This window comes from Sprattus sprattus (assembly GCF_963457725.1).
Source record: "Sprattus sprattus genome assembly, chromosome: 2".
Taxonomy (NCBI): domain Eukaryota; kingdom Metazoa; phylum Chordata; class Actinopteri; order Clupeiformes; family Clupeidae; genus Sprattus; species Sprattus sprattus.
In genome coordinates this window covers 64,903,341-64,920,536 of record NC_137921.1, presented here as the reverse complement: position 1 = coordinate 64,920,536, position 17,196 = coordinate 64,903,341, and the positions used below count along the sequence as shown (strand labels likewise).

General features: G+C 42.8%; 1 protein-coding gene across 1 annotated transcript in view; it reads left to right on the top strand.

Moving 5' to 3' along the window:
- Positions 1–73: 73 nt before the first annotated feature.
- prima1 (proline rich membrane anchor 1) overlaps positions 74–17,196 on the top strand; it is a gene marked incomplete at both ends in the record, with an annotated part of 55,426 nt that continues 38,303 nt past the window's right edge. Inside the window, 2 exons of the mRNA XM_080860365.1 lie at positions 74–79; positions 192–275. Coding sequence (XP_080716491.1) covers positions 74–79; positions 192–275 — 90 coding nt within the window. The remainder of the gene's footprint in view (positions 80–191; positions 276–17,196) is intronic.

The window sequence follows — 17,196 nt, the reverse complement described above, 5'->3', positions numbered from 1 at the left end:
TATGAAATTCATGACCATATCACAAAAATAGTCTTTGTTTCCTTGCTAACGCTTCAATATTATGACCAGTACAATGCCGGCACGAGGACTGTACTCTCCATTCATTCAGCCACTGGATTACATCACGGTGTCGATTCGAGATACTCACTTCCTGTGCCCTTTGACCTCAAACTCTCTGTTGTCCCCTGCAGCTGCTGTGCCGAGCCAGAGCCAGGACACCCCTGAGGTCACAGGGAGCCAGTGGCACCCAGGGTGCGGATGCACTGGCTTTGCAGGTTATTGCATTCTTAGGGAAGCCTAAAAATATCCATCATTTAGCCAAGGGTTAGCAGCAACTGTAAGAGGATCTTGCTGTCATACAGTTTCAAGGTGCCAACAACAAAACACTGTAGTATGTCTTCTCTCTCTTTTCAAACTTCCCTTCTAGGGATTTGATGCGGGTCTGGTCAATTTGGTAAATCAGGCAATCCGCAACATAAAGTCCCTTATTTCTATAAAATTGTTATAATCCTTCATGTAAAGCTTCAATTAAATGCAATACTTAAGGTCTCTGAGATGGTATGTGGTTCAGGGAGAGACCTTGGGAGGAACAATATCACCCATACCAAACTAGGTTCATTGAAATGTGTCTACCTTTACTCCACGTGTAAGCATTTATTGAGGCATTGTTGTATAGTGCAGGTTCTCAGTCTTGCTTCTTCCCCTACGCTGAATATCTTCCATCCTTCCCTGCGCTGCATCCTTGGCAAGCGAATAAACGGGGAAATGGCACTTTAGATTAGCTGAAAACACCTGATGTATGACCGCTTGGATTAGATTAAAGATTATCAATGGAGAGTGGCACCAACACCAGAATTAAGAACCACTGTTGCACTAAACAAAATACTTATAATACTATATGTACTATAGTGTGAATATACTTCATAAACATAATTGATTGGCAACCTCATTCTGGCAAATAAACACTTGCAGTGCAACCTTCTTAGATGTCATCACCTTAGAGGAAACTAAATAAAGACATGCAGTAGCACAACACAGCCATTGGGTGGCACTGCAGCTCCTTGTCGAGAACTCATATTCCGGTTCTGGACAGGACCTCGAATTTTGCTGTAAGAAAGACTGACAGATGGCAATGAAATTGAACTTGCAGCTCTTCTAGAAAAAACTATTAATGAGCGCATTTTTTTATGATGTGTGGTGACTGAGATTTGGAGGCTGGTGTTGTGTTCAGTGAGACATTGTGCAGTCCTAATGTTTCTTATCTAAACACCTTTTTAACACACAATTGTTCCTTCATCTTAACTGTTCTCAAGCAGTTCTTTGTAATGCTGACGCAGTTCTCAAATGCAGGTTCATGCTCCAAAGATTAATTTCCAGTCCCAGGCCTAGTCTCTTGTTTGCTATTTCTTTCAGTCAGCTGAGTTTACGTTTTTTTTTTTTTTTTAGATCCTTTTTCACAAAAGTCAACACAGCCCATCTATTGCACTGGCACAGACTGCAGGGGAGAGCTATATCACTGTTTGGTTAAGGAGAAAGTCCCGAACTGACAAATAAAAAGTGCTGCCCAAAGGCCCGGCTCTTCTGCAGCACTCTCCATCACTGGTGTCTGAGGGGGTGACAACACAGCACTGTGAAAAGAGCTGGCTCCACTTCAGACTGGACTGCTGTGTTTAGTCAAACCCTCATTCACTTCTTTCCCCTTTTTCCCCTCTACTTAAATGAGTATATATTTGTTCTGCTTCTGTCGCCGATCTCTTCCTTTTCTTTTTGTACATCTTTCACATTCTATCTCTATCTCTACCACGTTCTCCTTTTCTATCTGCGTGTGTGTGTGTGCGTGCGCCATTCTGTTTACCTGCATTTTTACTGTAGGTAAAAGGATTCTTTCCGCTCACTCATTTTAATCTCTCAGCTGGCAGTTCGGCATCCAAACACCAGAGAGAATTTCAGTTAAACCTACATATTGTTTGCACCCCTGATAAGAAAAAAAAAAACTATTGAGGACAAAATTAGCTTAATGAGGCTTTTGCATCAAGTGCCACAGCCACACTGCCCTCTTTTCCCCGTTCTCTAAATGTCAAAAGCTTGCATGCATAAGTAAGTGAAGAAGAGCACATAACGCATAATTGACATGGCTGTAGCACATTGCTTCATGAAGGCAGGCAGGCAGGCAGGCAGGCATCCATTTTTGGAAGCAGTCAGTTGTGTAAGGTTTGAATGAGGCCATATTCTCTGTAGATTCTTTTTTTTGTTTTTTTTTACAGGCACTCTCCAAACAACCATCCCTGCTCTAGATGAGTAACTCAATCAGACTAGCAGACACTCTGGCCAACTACAGTAGAGGAGAGTCTGGTCAGCTCCCACTCCACTGGAATGCAGCACGTTTGGTTGAGTGGTGTGGTGTGGTGTGATGAGGGGGGGGGGGGGGGGGGGGGGATGGGGAATCGACAGCCACCATAATATTTCAGGCTTGATTTTATTTGATTTCATTTGCTATGACAAAAGGATGCTTGTAAGATATCACTCAGACTGCAGATGCAAAAGGGCAGTTGTCCACTCAGACCCTCTGGTCAGACCACTAAATGCCAGGCTGTCTCATCTCATCATATCTTGCTTTTCTCTTGTGTGTCAGAGTCATGGAGAACACGATTGAGTGTACATTCTCCAACTATTGACCAGATCTCTGGCCCTAATTTGCGAACGATAACATAACTTGCCAGTATCTCCCTTGCGTAACTCAATATTCTTAAAGAAAACAGGTGGTCCATCAGAACTTTCTGGACATACACGGTCATAGTAAATTCACATTTTTGCCCTGACAAAACAGTCCCTGATATTTTTGAAGGCTACAGTATTGCAGAACAGAACATGCTTTTATACATGCTGTCTTTTCAAAGGTAGCTAAGCTGTCTGCCAAAGCCCTTCATGATAGTATGACACATTTTAACCAGAGGTGGACAAATAATATAACCACATTACTTGAAAGTAAAGTCAAAGTATAGATACTCCTGGTCAAATATTACTCCAGTACAAGTGAAAGTTCGAGATTCAATGTTTTACTGGAATACTTGCAGCAATGGATGACATTAGTGATTGGTGAATTATGTTTCAGTTTTTTTAAAGCTGAAAGACAGACACCCTCTGGGGGTAGGCAGACACTACTTCTTCTTAATGAGTGGAAACTGCATGTCAGTAGTCCCTTTGGTCATTATCAACAATCCCACAGTGCAAAGTTCAAACCAGGGCAACAGGAACATCCCCAGTACATTACCATTCAGGATAGTGTTACTATGGTTTCCATCAGACTGCTATGGTTCTCACCTGGTTCAATCACCATCCCAGGTTTAATTATCTTCTTTTCACACAAATTCCCCATTTCTCAGCGCATTTGAGGATATGTTCTCGCCATAGATCAAACACACCAAGGAGTATTTCCCACGGTATTTGAAACAAAGGCAAACATATTGTTTTTCTGAATCAGTCCAGTGAGGAGTTACATCTTGTGATCCTGATGCAGACCAGAAAGTAGTAAGAGTATTGAGAATGATACTAAGTGGTTATTTTAGTATAGTTTTAGTTATATAGACTAGTATATTTACTCAAACATTTGTATTGCCCACCCCTGCTCTGAACGCTTTGATGAAAACCTACGTCCATTAAAGACACCAGCATGCAGTGAAGCAGGCTTCTTTTTTCATCTCCTTGGTTGTTGTGTGGACCGGTAGACATTTTGGTTGTTGGTTTCTTCCTGTTACAAGTGTCTCTCAGAATGTAGGCACTCAATATTAAAGATAATGATGGGAAGGACATTATTTTTTAACATCTTTGAGTCTTGTTTAAAAGAGCCAACAACCATGTTCACACACTCACAAACACTTAACCAATCCCAGGCTTGTTTGAATCACACACACTAACCCTTAACCAATCCCAGGCTTGTTTGAATCACACACACTAACCCTTAACCAATCCCAGGCTTGTTTGAATCACACACACTAACCCTTAACCAATCCCAGGCTTGTTTGAATCACACACACTAACCCTTAACCAATCCCAGGCTTGTTTGAATCACACACACTAACCCTTAACCAATCCCAGGCTTGTTTGAATCACACACACTAACCCTTAACCAATCCCAGGCTTGTTTGAATCACACACACTAACCCTTAACCAATCCCAGGCTTGTTTGAATCACACACACTAACCCTTAACCAATCCCAGGCTTGTTTGAATCACACACACTAACCCTTAACCAATCCCAGGCTTGTTTGAATCACACACACTAACCCTTAACCAATCCCAGGCTTGTTTGAATCGCACACACTAACCCTTCACCAATCCCAGGCTTGTTTGAATCACACACACTAACCCTTAACCAATCCCAGGCTTGTTTGAATCGCACACACTAACCCTTCACCAATCCCAGGCTTGTTTGAATCGCACACACTAACCCTTAACCAATCCAAGGCTTGTTTGAATCACACACACTAACCCGTAACCAATCCCAGGCTTGTTTGAATCACACACACTAAGCCTCAACCAATCCCAGGCTTGTTTGAATCACACACACTAACCCTTAACCAATCCCAGGCTTGTTTGAATCACACACACTAACCCTTAACCAATCCCAGGCTTGTTTGAATCACACACACTAACCCTTAACCAATCCCAGGCTTGTTTGAATCACACACACTAACCCTTAACCAATCCCAGGCTTGTTTGAATCACACACACTAACCCTTAACCAATCCCATGCAGGCTTGTTTGAATTAGGGCAGGGAAAGACCGGAGCGTGCCCAGTGAAGCACCCGCAGCTGGCCTATGACGGATGGTGAGTGGGGACTCCCGGTTGGGGCACTGCTCGACTTGACTCCTCTGAACCCCATCCAACTGCGTCACTGGGACAGAGCCAGGCTATCCCAGGATGCATCAGGCCAGCTGCACCTGACACCCCGGCCAGTGTGTGTCTATGTGTGTGTGTGTGTGGGAGAGAGAGAGAGAGAGAGACACAGAGAGAGAAAGATAGAGAGTGTTTGTGTCTGTCTACATGCACACATGTGTGGGCATTTTAATGTGCCACGTTTTCACCCCCCTGTTGAAGGAACCCCACCGGTTGTCTCGCACATGCAGGGGAAGTCGTTACACTCTCACGCACTCTCTCTGTTCTTCTCTCTCTCACACATACACATACACACACACACACACACACACACACACGTTAAACAGGGATGCTTTTAATGAAGCGCTGCATCCTCCACAGGAGCTCAGTGCAGTTTACACCTCTGGTGTTCTGTACGCCTACTGAAAGAGCTGCACAGCAAAGCTGGCATAACATGCACTGCTACTACAAAAACATATTCATAAAGGTTTGCCTTTCCAACAGCACTAGTTCTACGATAATGAAACAATTCAGTCAATAGTAATCTAATTAATTTTTATAGTAATTCATTAATAATTCTTATAAAATTTGGCAGGTACCACTACCACTCAACCCAGAGCAGGTGATTTAAGCGATATGCTATCCTTAAGCTGTCTGCACCATCTGATAGCTGCTGTAACTACAATTAACTTATAACTCCAACCAAACTATCTACATTGTTACCCAAGCAAAACTGACCTCTAGGAATGTCACAATAGGTAGTTAGTGCAGGTTATTGCTATGAGTTGTTCCATAATTATTACAAAAATGTAAATGAACCATGAAGATTACTCATGGTAGGAGTAAATAATTCATCTTTTGTGCATACATGGTTGCAAAAACAAGCTTACGAGAAATTAAAAAAAGATATACAGATATATAATAAATACAGTTAACTGTCACTGTGATATTTGAGGTCAACAGCCAATCAGATGACACCCCTCCCTTCCATGCTCCTGAAGCTATGTGTTGATTGGCTAGAATCGGTCTGAGCTTCTATATTTGTTTCCCATTTGCAGAGGGCTGTGTACTTTGAGCGTCCACACTGAATAGACAGCTCGAGGACCGTGAGGAGCAATTCACTGATTTTACCATTAGAATCGCAGACTACAAATAGATACAAGTTTTATTTTTGCTATCCATGTCTCCTGCATCAGATGAGTTGTATCAGATTTAGATTTCTCTTTCATTATGTTGTGACAGAATAGCTAACATTAGCTAGTGCAGTCATCTCTGCTTAACCACTGTAAAGGTAATGTTATTAGTGGGCAAGTGCTTTAATGCTCCTGAGCCTTCACAAGTATCCTCTGTCCTGACTGTTAGGCTGTCAAGGAATGGAGGCAAGATTCAACAATATTTAATAGGATTTTTTAAACACTGGGCTGCACACTAGATCTTTCACAGAATGCTGCTATTTCTGAACCATTTCATGCACTATAGAGAAATCCTTGGGTAAATACCAGCATCAAGTGAAGGGCACGGCATGCATGCAGTCTCCAGTTGAACCTCATAGTCCCTAGAGATCATCAACCAACTGCACAAACACTAAATGTCAGGTCATCAATCTTTCTGTGCATTATTTCCCCCTTTTTTCAAATTGGAAAACATGTCAAGGAAAGGACTGCTGAAGGATACCTCACTAAATACAGTCCTCTTAAGCCTTCGTATGTAAAAGACGTCTTGACAGGTACTGTCCGTAGCCTTATCTTTATGCTGTGTTCTGGAAGTAAATGTATGGAATGCATTTGAAGCATTTTATCCTTCGATTTCTATGACACTTGAGCGGTCACTGAGGGAGTTGTAGGCAGGCTGAAAGAATGAAATCAGCCCGTGTTGCTCTAGAGCGGTGTCTTCGCTGCGTGGAAGGAAGGAACTGGGGCTTAAAGTCCTTGAATCATGTCTGTCTCCCATCTCCATCCAGGGAAACGCACAGTGGTTCGGTTTGCTGATGTATCCTTCAAAGGAAAATTTGCCTCCTAGCGACGACCCCGAATGGACAAACCTGCCAAAGGAGATGGTCATCAAAGGGAGGTTTTTCCATGATGTAATTAATGTGGACAAAAGACCAAAACCTGAAGCCTTCAGCATTAAATAATAAATCAAAAAAGCACCATGCATAATCACAACCAGTGGACACAGGCACCGTTTGAAAGCCATGTCTAATGGAAACATTTTACATTGATCAAAAGCAGCAGCAGACTTTTCATGTCTATGATCACCAGTCAGTAAATATGACTAGATATGATATGACTGACATGACCGGAAGATCTGATGACTGATCTTTTTTTTTCTCACGTAACTGCAAAAAGCTGCAGTAATGTTGGATTTGGGCTTTGATTGTGTCTTTGTACTGATAGAGCCAGCTACATCCCTTCAGATGAAACCTGTCTTTGATCAGTTCAAATATTTAATTATGGCCTGGGCGCCCATGACCTCAGAGGGAGCACTAAAAGGTTGGCCCTGTAGATATTTAAAGAGAAACCCAGCAAGCATGTTCTGATCTAAGGACTGACATATGTTTGCAAGTTCAGACCTTATTCATTTGTGTGTGTGTGTGTGTGTGTGTGTGTGTGTGTGTGTGTGTGTGTGTGTGTGTGTGTGTGCTTGGTGAAGGAGTGCAATTGTGTGTGTCTGTGTTTGAGTTTGTACATGCATATCTTGTACTCTGTCTTGTATACTATGTGTGTGTGTGTGTGTGTGTGTGTGTGTGAGAGAGAGACTTTGTGCGACTGTGCATGTGTGTGTGTGTGTGCTTGTGTGTGTGTGTGTGTGTGTGTGTGTGTGTGTGTGTGTGTGTGTGAGAGAGAAAGTCAGTCCATCAGTCCGTGTGTGGGTGGGAGTGGGGTCCATTTTCCTCTTCTTTTTTCTTGTTTTTCATATCCCCCTGTTCTGTGTCATTTCATGTCTTCCTGTTCCATTTTTTTTTTATAAATTAAAATACAAGAAATAGATGAAAAAAAGCTTGTAGCCTGTGTTCTAACAATAGCAATAACCAATCCGTCATTTCAGTGAACAGTAGATGACCTCCTTCCATGTCCTAGCCAATCACCCCTTGATTCACCTTCTTGGTGCATATGGAAAGATTATTTTGTCCGACCAACAGAGAGAGAGAGAGAGAGAGAGAGAGAGAGAGTGAGTCTGTGTGTATTTGTGAACTCTAACCGACCTCTCTAGAGTGCAGAGTTATCAACTGTCAGTCTGCATCACTCTAGCCTTCTATCATATTTCTCCTATGCGTCTCTCGCACACAAACACACCCATCACCCATCCATTCCGTGACCTTTCAACGCCCACTCACCGCTGCATATGTGTTGAGTGAGACGACACACCAGAGGATACCCACCTACAGTCAGCTGGATTACTTGAAAGCCAATCTAGCATAATGGAGGTCTCCTGGCTGTCTGTAAGGGTGTTATGAAAGTATCCCACTTTTTACCATGAGATACTCTCAATATGTAATTGAATGTTTGTTTTCCATTACCTCCACACTTTTTTTTTAGGCAAATAAGTGTGTGTTACACTAAACTGTGCGTGCCCGTTACCTTTGGATAAGTCTGTGCGAGTTTATGTATGTTTTTGCAGCTTGCTTGTAAACTGAGCCTTAAGAAAAACAATATAGGATTGCAGCACAGACAGACAAATGACACAATGATGTTTCCATTGTTGTGAACCTCACCATGTCTAACTATACTCTGAATCATTACATAAGGGAGGGGAGTTCTACTTGTCTACACAACTGACACATAGGAAATGGCCAATAATTTCATCTTCATTTCATCCAGCGCACTTGCATTGTTTGTTTAAAATGTGCATTTGTTTGAACCGTAGAAAAGTCAGGGGGACACTTTTGACCTTTGATGTTTAAGACACCTTGTTGCAAAAGACGTATAAATCAGTGGAGAGGAACTGGGGCTAGTATCAAATCGACTCACCCCAGTCATGTTCTGATGTAATGGACACATAAGGGCACTTCTGTGTCTCTTTATGTTTGTCTGAAATTTGAGTAAAAGTTTTCTATGCTGGCCTTTGAAAGCTGACCTACTAAGCTCAGCCGTGTCCGTGAATGGACGTGTTCATATAAGGCCTGAGCGGCACCATGCATGAGACATTATGAGGGAGACTGATCTAACCAGGACTGACCTGAAATATAAAAAAAAATGGCTATTGACCTGGAAGCACAACAGCATTGAGTGATGACCTAACTCAGCTCAGGAGCAAACCCTCCAGGGATATCATACAAGTTACTCCGATGCAACATTAACACATAATGACAACATTGTAGGATAGATGTGTTGTCCAGTCCAGTCGGAATGCCATACATATCAGTGTTATCCGTGGCACTTTCACATCATTTTACACCCAAGCGTTTGTGATGTGTGGTAAGGTCCGAGTGTCCTGGTTCGTTTAGCACTTGATGAAGAGTGTGGGGGGAGGAGCATGTTGGCACAAAGAAAGATTTTCACAAATTAAATTATGAGTAGACATAAAAGAAATGTTTTCACAAATTAAATTATGAATAGACATCAAAGAAAGATTTTCACAAATTAAATTATGAATAGACATAAACCGTCCACTGAAAAAACTTTCCTCTACTTTCCATTTACCAAACGTTTACATCCAAGGTTTGTAGATCAAGATATGTTGCAATACTAGGCCTGAGTATCGCCACCTACCCGCGATATGAAATATATCATGATGCATCACAATATCACACAATATCACAAGTATCATGAATGTACAGCTTTAAGCAGTTAGCACATTAAGGGAAAAGTGGTATTAAGCTTTTAGAAAGATAAACTTAAGTCACTTTTATCATGACAGCCCTTATAATAAAAAAGACCCAAGTCTATCCTTTCATTACCTCCGCCAAGGAGGTTATGTTTTCACCCCTGTATGTTTGTTTGTCTGTTTGTTTGTTTGTCAGCAGGATTACGCAGAAACGCATGGACCGATTTCCATCAAACTTTGTGGGGAGATAGGGTAATATAATGGCAATAATTGATTAGATTTTCAGATGTCAAGGTCAAAGGTCAAGGTCACAAGGCGGAGGTTTGCATTCTCTGAATGCTCCAAATCTTGTTGCTACTGTGATCTACAGGCACTGGGTAGGGCCAGCTCTTAGCCATCAGAAAGAACATTTTACTGCATAAGGTGTCATATCCATTCTGTGTGAACCTGAGTTTGTACATTCTTAAAGATATACACTTCATAAATACTTGTTGCCTTTTCAACATAACTAAGCACAGCTGACCATAGTTGACAATAACAAAAATAGAAAATAACATCATGGCTGCCATGTCAATGACCATTTGGAAGGTGGTCTCCTCTCCATATATTTTGAGCCTGCGTCCTTTTTCCCCAGATTAGGGCAGTTTGTGGATAGCGCATGAAGCGTTCACTCCCAACTCCTCTACACTAATGAAATCGCTCTTTATCACCCTCCTAGAGCCGGGGCCCAGGTACACGGCACAGCCCTCGGGACTCGGGAGCGACTGTAGAGTGCCCATTCAGATTGAAACAAACAAATTGCAACAAATGAAGAGGCTCTAAGTAGGGGGAGCCGGTGGTGAGGATGCACTGTTTTCTGATGCTAATGTTAAAAGCTCTTGAGTGTCACTTATGCCCCGTTATCGTCTGAGAGCAATCCTCTATCTTTAAGTGGAGCAGCTAAAGAAGCCATCAGTGAGACACTCTAGGCTATTTACAGCATTTGAGTCTTTAAACAAGTGACCTTGAGGCTAAGGAGGGAGATCAACTCTGCTTTCAGGTTTTTATTACTGTAGATGAAAATTGTTTGAGGGAGTACAAAGTAAAGCAACATGTGCAAGACCAAAAGAGACTGAATGCTTTAAAGACCAGTTAGGATGTTCTGGTTGGGCTGTTTACGCTACATCATGTTACTCAGAGGGGGTACTGGTCCTCTAGGGTTTTTACAGCCCTGCCTGACAGTTTCCGCCCATAAAAGGGAGACGGATAACAACTCTGTTTCAACGAAGGAAATGATCAGTGTGCCACACCCTCAGCAACGTGCAAGATGCCCCCCTATGTCATATACGTAGTGCATTCATTCACCTTGCTGCACTTTGACACTGATAGATAGATAGATGGATACACTATTTATCCCGAGGGGAAATTTAGGAAGTATGAATAAGGAACGCAATGTTTTTATTTGGCAGCTATGCTGTGTTGAGTTATGGCATCAACTTATCATTCTATCCTTAAAAACAAGTCGCCATCACAGAACTAAAAGGAGCGAGTTCTGCTGAACTGCTATGCGTCATTTTGATTGGAACAGTCTGTGTTTCCATTAGTGTCCCTCTGTTAGATTCCTCCTGCTGATTTGAGCTCAAGAGGAACCAATAAAATGACTCTGTACCAAGCTGAAATGGGTCTGTTTACATTGCAACTGCCTTTGGCAGTCATCAGTCTGTACCTGGATGTTTGCTGAATTGGGGCAGAGAGAGAGAGAGAGTACAGCTCAGGGGGGGTAACTTATCCTCATGGGACTGGAACACTAAGTCTGACTTTTTGCACTCAGTTTCGTAACAAATGCCTTAAATCTCAACGCCACAGGCAAGCCAACAGCCCTTTGGCAATGCCTGTCACCAGCTCAATGTCTCATAACCCAACGCCTGTACTTCAGAACACTGACATAGAACACCACAGTGACTCGGGTGACCTCACACAAGACCAAGCAGCCATGTCACTTTGACGGAAACATGTACAGCATGCTGACATCCAGTGTGGGTGAATCCAATGCAACAAAAAAGCACTAGGGAGAATTTCTCAGGTTGCATAGTGGGTTCTTTCACGTTGGTTGAGTGTCCTACTTCAACTATAGTTGATAATGGCGCTGAACATGAGACCGGACATGAGAAGTAGTGTAATGGAACCATGACATGTACCTGTGAATTTATTATCCCTCTCCATTTAATAAAAGAAAATCATGGAGATTAAGATCTTTGGTGATCCGCCGTGTTTATGACTTAAATCATCGTCCATAACTGCCTCAGTATTCCCTTGAGTAAACATTCTCAAAGGACGGGACACTAATGTAAGCTCTCCTCCCCCACACGCTCAGTCTAAATTTCCAATTTATTATCAACTCCAGAAATAGCAAAGTAAATCTTCTGATGTGAGTTATTTTTTTAATCTTTGCTGTGCTTCTTTTTCTTTGCTCACTCCTCTGTCCAAATAAAATAGATTCAAAAGGGCTTTAAACTTCAAAGCTGAGCCTGAACAAAAGACATTTAGAGGCTCTGGAAGTAAAATATGAAGGTTTTTTATCAAGCTATAGGGCTAAAGGACTAATCACAGTGGATGTGCTGACTAGACTGTACCTTGGGGATTTGGAGAGAAGGGACTGAGGGAAATTCGACAGCACAGGCTGCGGTAGAACCTTCCGGCAACAACTGTGAGCTCTGCTTGTCTAGGGAGACCAAGTTCAGCAAAGAATACTGGAGGGGTAAGTGCATCATTAGAATAAGAAAACTGTATATTAACTATGATTTGTCATGATCAGCACCCACTTTTTTCAAACCATGCCCCAATTTTTATATTTAGAGGCAGTTTCCTAATGATCTGGTGCCAAAAGAGCTTCGCTCCTCATATTGGCAAGTAACCCTTTACTGATGAAATAATGAGCACTGCAGTCATAAGGACTAGTCCAAGCCTTTGAGGTATAATGTTTTTAAGTTCTACGCTTATCCTCTTTGGATTCTGTAGGAATATTTAAATTGCTTTAGTTCAGGATGATAAAAAAAAAGGTTCAAAGGAAATAACTACTGTAGGAAGTTGTCTTGCTTGAATGGCAAATTTAATTCAGAAACACAGATGATAATTTGTAGCAATTATTGCATTCTTGTACATAGCATTAGGAATTGGTTCATGTTCACTGGCACAGGAAATGGGCATATTTTCATTCCTTCAGAATTCAATTTGATAAGAACAACTTTTTATCTCACATGGCAAGAAAGACTTCAAGCGTGGTTGTTTTAATTCATTTCGGCGAACCTAAAATGGCACTCCTTTCCTCCTGCTACCTACTCTGAGAAGCAGAGCTGCATGCAGATTGCCAATTATGGTCTGACCTGACCAATTTAAGATGTTTTTATTAGCGGCCTTGGCCTTTGGTTGCTGCACACTATATCCCGGGCGATTGATTGGACACAAATTCAGACTTGTGAATGTCAGCCAAATTTGACTGTTCAGAACAGCTAAGGGAAAGATATGTAGGGAAAAAAAATTGATAAAAAAAGGACTACTGTAACCCTTGTGCGAACCCCTGTTGTACAATGAATTTGGCCTATTGAGATAAACATTAAAAAGCTAAATTAATTAAAAACAAGAGCAGGGTTCAAAGGGCAGTGATTTTATGGCAGAAACGGGCCATTTCGGGCAAGTCAATGGCAGTCATGTTTGAGCTGATGTCATGGGGGTTCACAAGCAGATCATGGTCAATAGGAGGCCAATACTGTCGACACAATTTCTGCTGGACACCTTTTTACAGTGTTCTATTAACACATTTTTAGTCTGAAGCTGTTAATACAGTTAGAGCTGAGATGACATCAGTGACTACATATCAAAAATAAAAGTCACTTGTGAGGTCAAAAAAAAACTAGGTGTTGGTGATGCCGTAACTGCTACCAACGGACTCCTGTCTGGTCATTAATGCTTCCATGAGTTCAAAGGTTCCCTCTGACGTCACCCTGACAGCACCCTATGATGCAACCTCTTTGCCGCACAATTAAATTAGAGCCCAGAACTGCATGGGGGTTTGCCCTGTACAGATCCAGAGAGACAGAGCAGGGACACAGCCCACCAGCAAGGTAGGAGACAGAACAGTGGCAAAAGGAAACGGCAGTAAAGAGAATATAAAAAAAAGAGAGAGATGAGGATGAGTGAGGGGTAGAGAGACAAATCTTGATTGAGTAACAGACTAATGGCCGGGACTGAACTGGATCACTAACCAATCAGCCAAATCTCTCCTAATGCAGCCCTCACCCATCCATCAGGCTCTTATTAGATCACAGCACACTTTAAGGGCAGTCAGCAGTGCAGGCACCCTGGCTCTGCTGCAGACCAAAGCAAGTGTTTCGCCCGATATCCCCCCGCCTCTAACTCCTGCTCTCTACATCCTATACCCAGCCACCTCCCAGTCGGCTTTCCCCAATTTTGAACACATCACACAAAGTATAGCTGACTCTGGAACAGCTCCAGCTGGGGTGGACCCAAACCTCTCCTAAAGATGTGGTCAAAAACTCCTTCTAAAGATGTGGTCAAAAAGTCTGCATTTCACCCTTAACCAGTGACACTTCCCATCCTGTGGCCCTGTGTAAAGTCCATCGGTCCATTGCCCAATTGAGAACGATTCCAGACCTGGCCATAAATTAAAATTTCTTTTGTTAAAATTTCACAATTATAACACATACAAATAATGAACACCATACTGAAAGAGAAGAAAAAACCTGCCGCAGACAAAAACAATCTTGCCGGTGAAGAGGCTCAGTCATTGTTTTTGTCCCAGAGGATTTGCTGTTTGAGGCAAAGCACCTTGCTGATGAACTGCAAGGTAGCTAAAGCAGACGAGTAAGTCATTAGAGCTCCCTGATTGGAATTACTGACAAACTGCTTGAAACGCTCTGGCCTCAGCACCGTCTCTCAAAGTTATAGCGGTACTTATCAGCAGTCAATAAAGATCCTGCAGCTTTCTCCGAAGACGACAGTTTGTAACAGCACATGTCTGTGTGAAAATAAATAACTAAGTAAAACGAAATAAAGAAGGCTTGTGTGTCTGAGGTGATTTCACAGTATTGGAAAGCTCAGTTTGTATTCGCTGAAAAAACAAGGTCCATAAATTAGGATTCAATGTATTCCATCTGTGATTTATGCGGTCCATGAGACCTAATGGAGTTCCAGTGCTGAGGATGATCGCACCAAAGAGGCGCCTCGCGTCTCGTAAAACTGCGACGAGGGGGACAGGTTTAAGTGCCACGCAGTAAAACTTCCGCTGTCTCTTGCCGACAGTGGCAGGGGCCGGGGAGGGGGCGAGTGATGGGGCGGAGACTGCCCCCTCTTTAACGGTGTCTGTCCAGCCCAGGCTCCTGCAGGCTCTGTATACAGGGCGAGACCTAGCAGGTGCCGAGGACTGCTCTCCATGTTGTGTGCTTAATGATCCGCAGTCCTGGCCACTGGTGTACTGTATGGTGTACGGGTGGGTGGGCTAACGGTGATACATAGGGGTAAGGGGTGGGGTGCAATGTGCTGTGTCTGTGAGGGGCATTAATGAGGCCAACAGGGGTAACTTACAGCCCTCATCTCTGGTGCCAAGGTTGGCATCCAGCTGATTAGTACCTCAGTGGGAGAGTGGCAGCTGGTTGGGAGGTGTGCTTGTGTGAGTGTGAGTGTGAGTGTGTGTGTGTGTGTGTGTGTGTGTGTGTGTGTCTGCGCGTGTGTGTGTGTGTGAGTGTGTTTGTGTGAGTGTGTCTGTGCGTGTGTGTGTGTGTGTGAGTGTGTTTGTGTGTGTGTGTGTGTGTGTGAGTGTGTTTGTGAGTGTGTGTGTGTGTGTGTGTGAGTGTGTATTTAGTGTATTTATGTGTGTGTGTGTGTGTGTGTGTGTGTGTGTGTGTGCGCTTGTGTGAGTGTGTGTGTGTGTTTGTGTGTGTGTGCGTGCGTGTTTGTGTTTGTGTGTGTACGTGTGTGAGAGAGGAAGAGAGAGAGAGAGAGAGAGAGAGAGAGAGTGTGTGTGTGTCTCTGTGTCTGTGTGTGTGTGTGTGTGTTTCTGTCAGCATGTGTTTTATTTAAATTAATGTGTTTGTGCTGTGAGTGTAAGACAAAGAGAGAGATGCATGTAAGTGTGTCCAAATCTCTGTGTGCTTATGCCTCTGGTACATGTGTCTTTGTCAGAGAGTGTGCCTGAGCCTCATGGGGCTCTCCCCACATCACATCATTCACTAGCAGAAGCAGCAGCAGCAGCAGGCTCATATTCACCAAGGCCCACCTATCACACACTCACACACAAGCACGTTCCCCCTGAAACTCACACAGCTGCTTGCATGTACACATACACAAGATGGTGATTTGGGGTATGGTATAGACATGGATGGAGAGTATAAAGTCATGACATGGTGAAAATCGCTTTTAGCATGGTGCACTCATCCAAATATATATATAATAATATATAGCAGTATATAGTCCATGTGGCATTTAAGTTCTCATCGCTGACTTTTCTGATTAAGATGATAACCATGAAGAAGTAACTGTAATTTCATTTTTTATGTTTTGGTGGAAAGTCTGTGTTCACTGAAATCATATTCAGGAGCAGCATAATGACAGAATCATATATAAAATTATGTCATTCAGTTCGTGTTCGTAAATAGGAGATCCAAGCTTTTAGTCTGGTGTGTGCTGTCTATAGTTACAGTATCAGGTTATTGCGTGGACTCTACATCTCTCTCTCTCTCCCTCCGTCTCTCTCTCTCTCTCTCTGTCTTTTTCTCTCCCTCACTCACACACACGCACACTATTGTGGTCGCAGTGTATCTCCTTCACTTGGCATATCCCTCCAACTCGCTCGGAGCGTTGGCTGACTGAACGACGCCGTGATCTCCCTAAACATAGCTTATCATCCAACCACCGTGGATATACTCTCGTCGGGTCGTATCTCTTCAGCTCCGTTAAAGGTCTATGCGCACTTTCTCTGTCATTAAATTATTATTTGAAGTCAGATAAAAGGATGGAAGTGTTATTTTAGAGAACGTTGCTATAGCAGGACTGTTTATTCCTCATTCGAAACCCTGGACGATTTAGCTGACGTGAGAGCGGTACTCTGCCGCCTCATTAAAAAGAAATTAGCGAAAATCTGTCGTCGCGAAAGGACATGGACAAAATAAGCTTTTTCGCGTGTTAATAAAACATGGCATTTGGTATTTTTCAGCCCAGGTAACTTTTGCGGTGTGCTGTCGCTATTTTATGCCATGCAAAACAAGAGATGATTCCTTGTGCACCCTGCCAGTATCATATCCCACACTTACTCTCTGGAGAACTTTGGTCCTTCGCCGGGGTCTGGATGCCCATCCTTGCGCACCATATCTCCAAAAAGTGGACCAAACTTTAGAGTAATACAAAGCCGGAATTTTTCTTTTCTTTTCATTTTCAATGTTTCAGTGAGACGTATGTCGTTGCGATATCTTCCATGCCACCGACCATCGTGATAAATGGACAAGAATGTGCCAGACACCATTTGTGGAGAAACTCAATAGAGAATCCGCTGGCAAACCGGG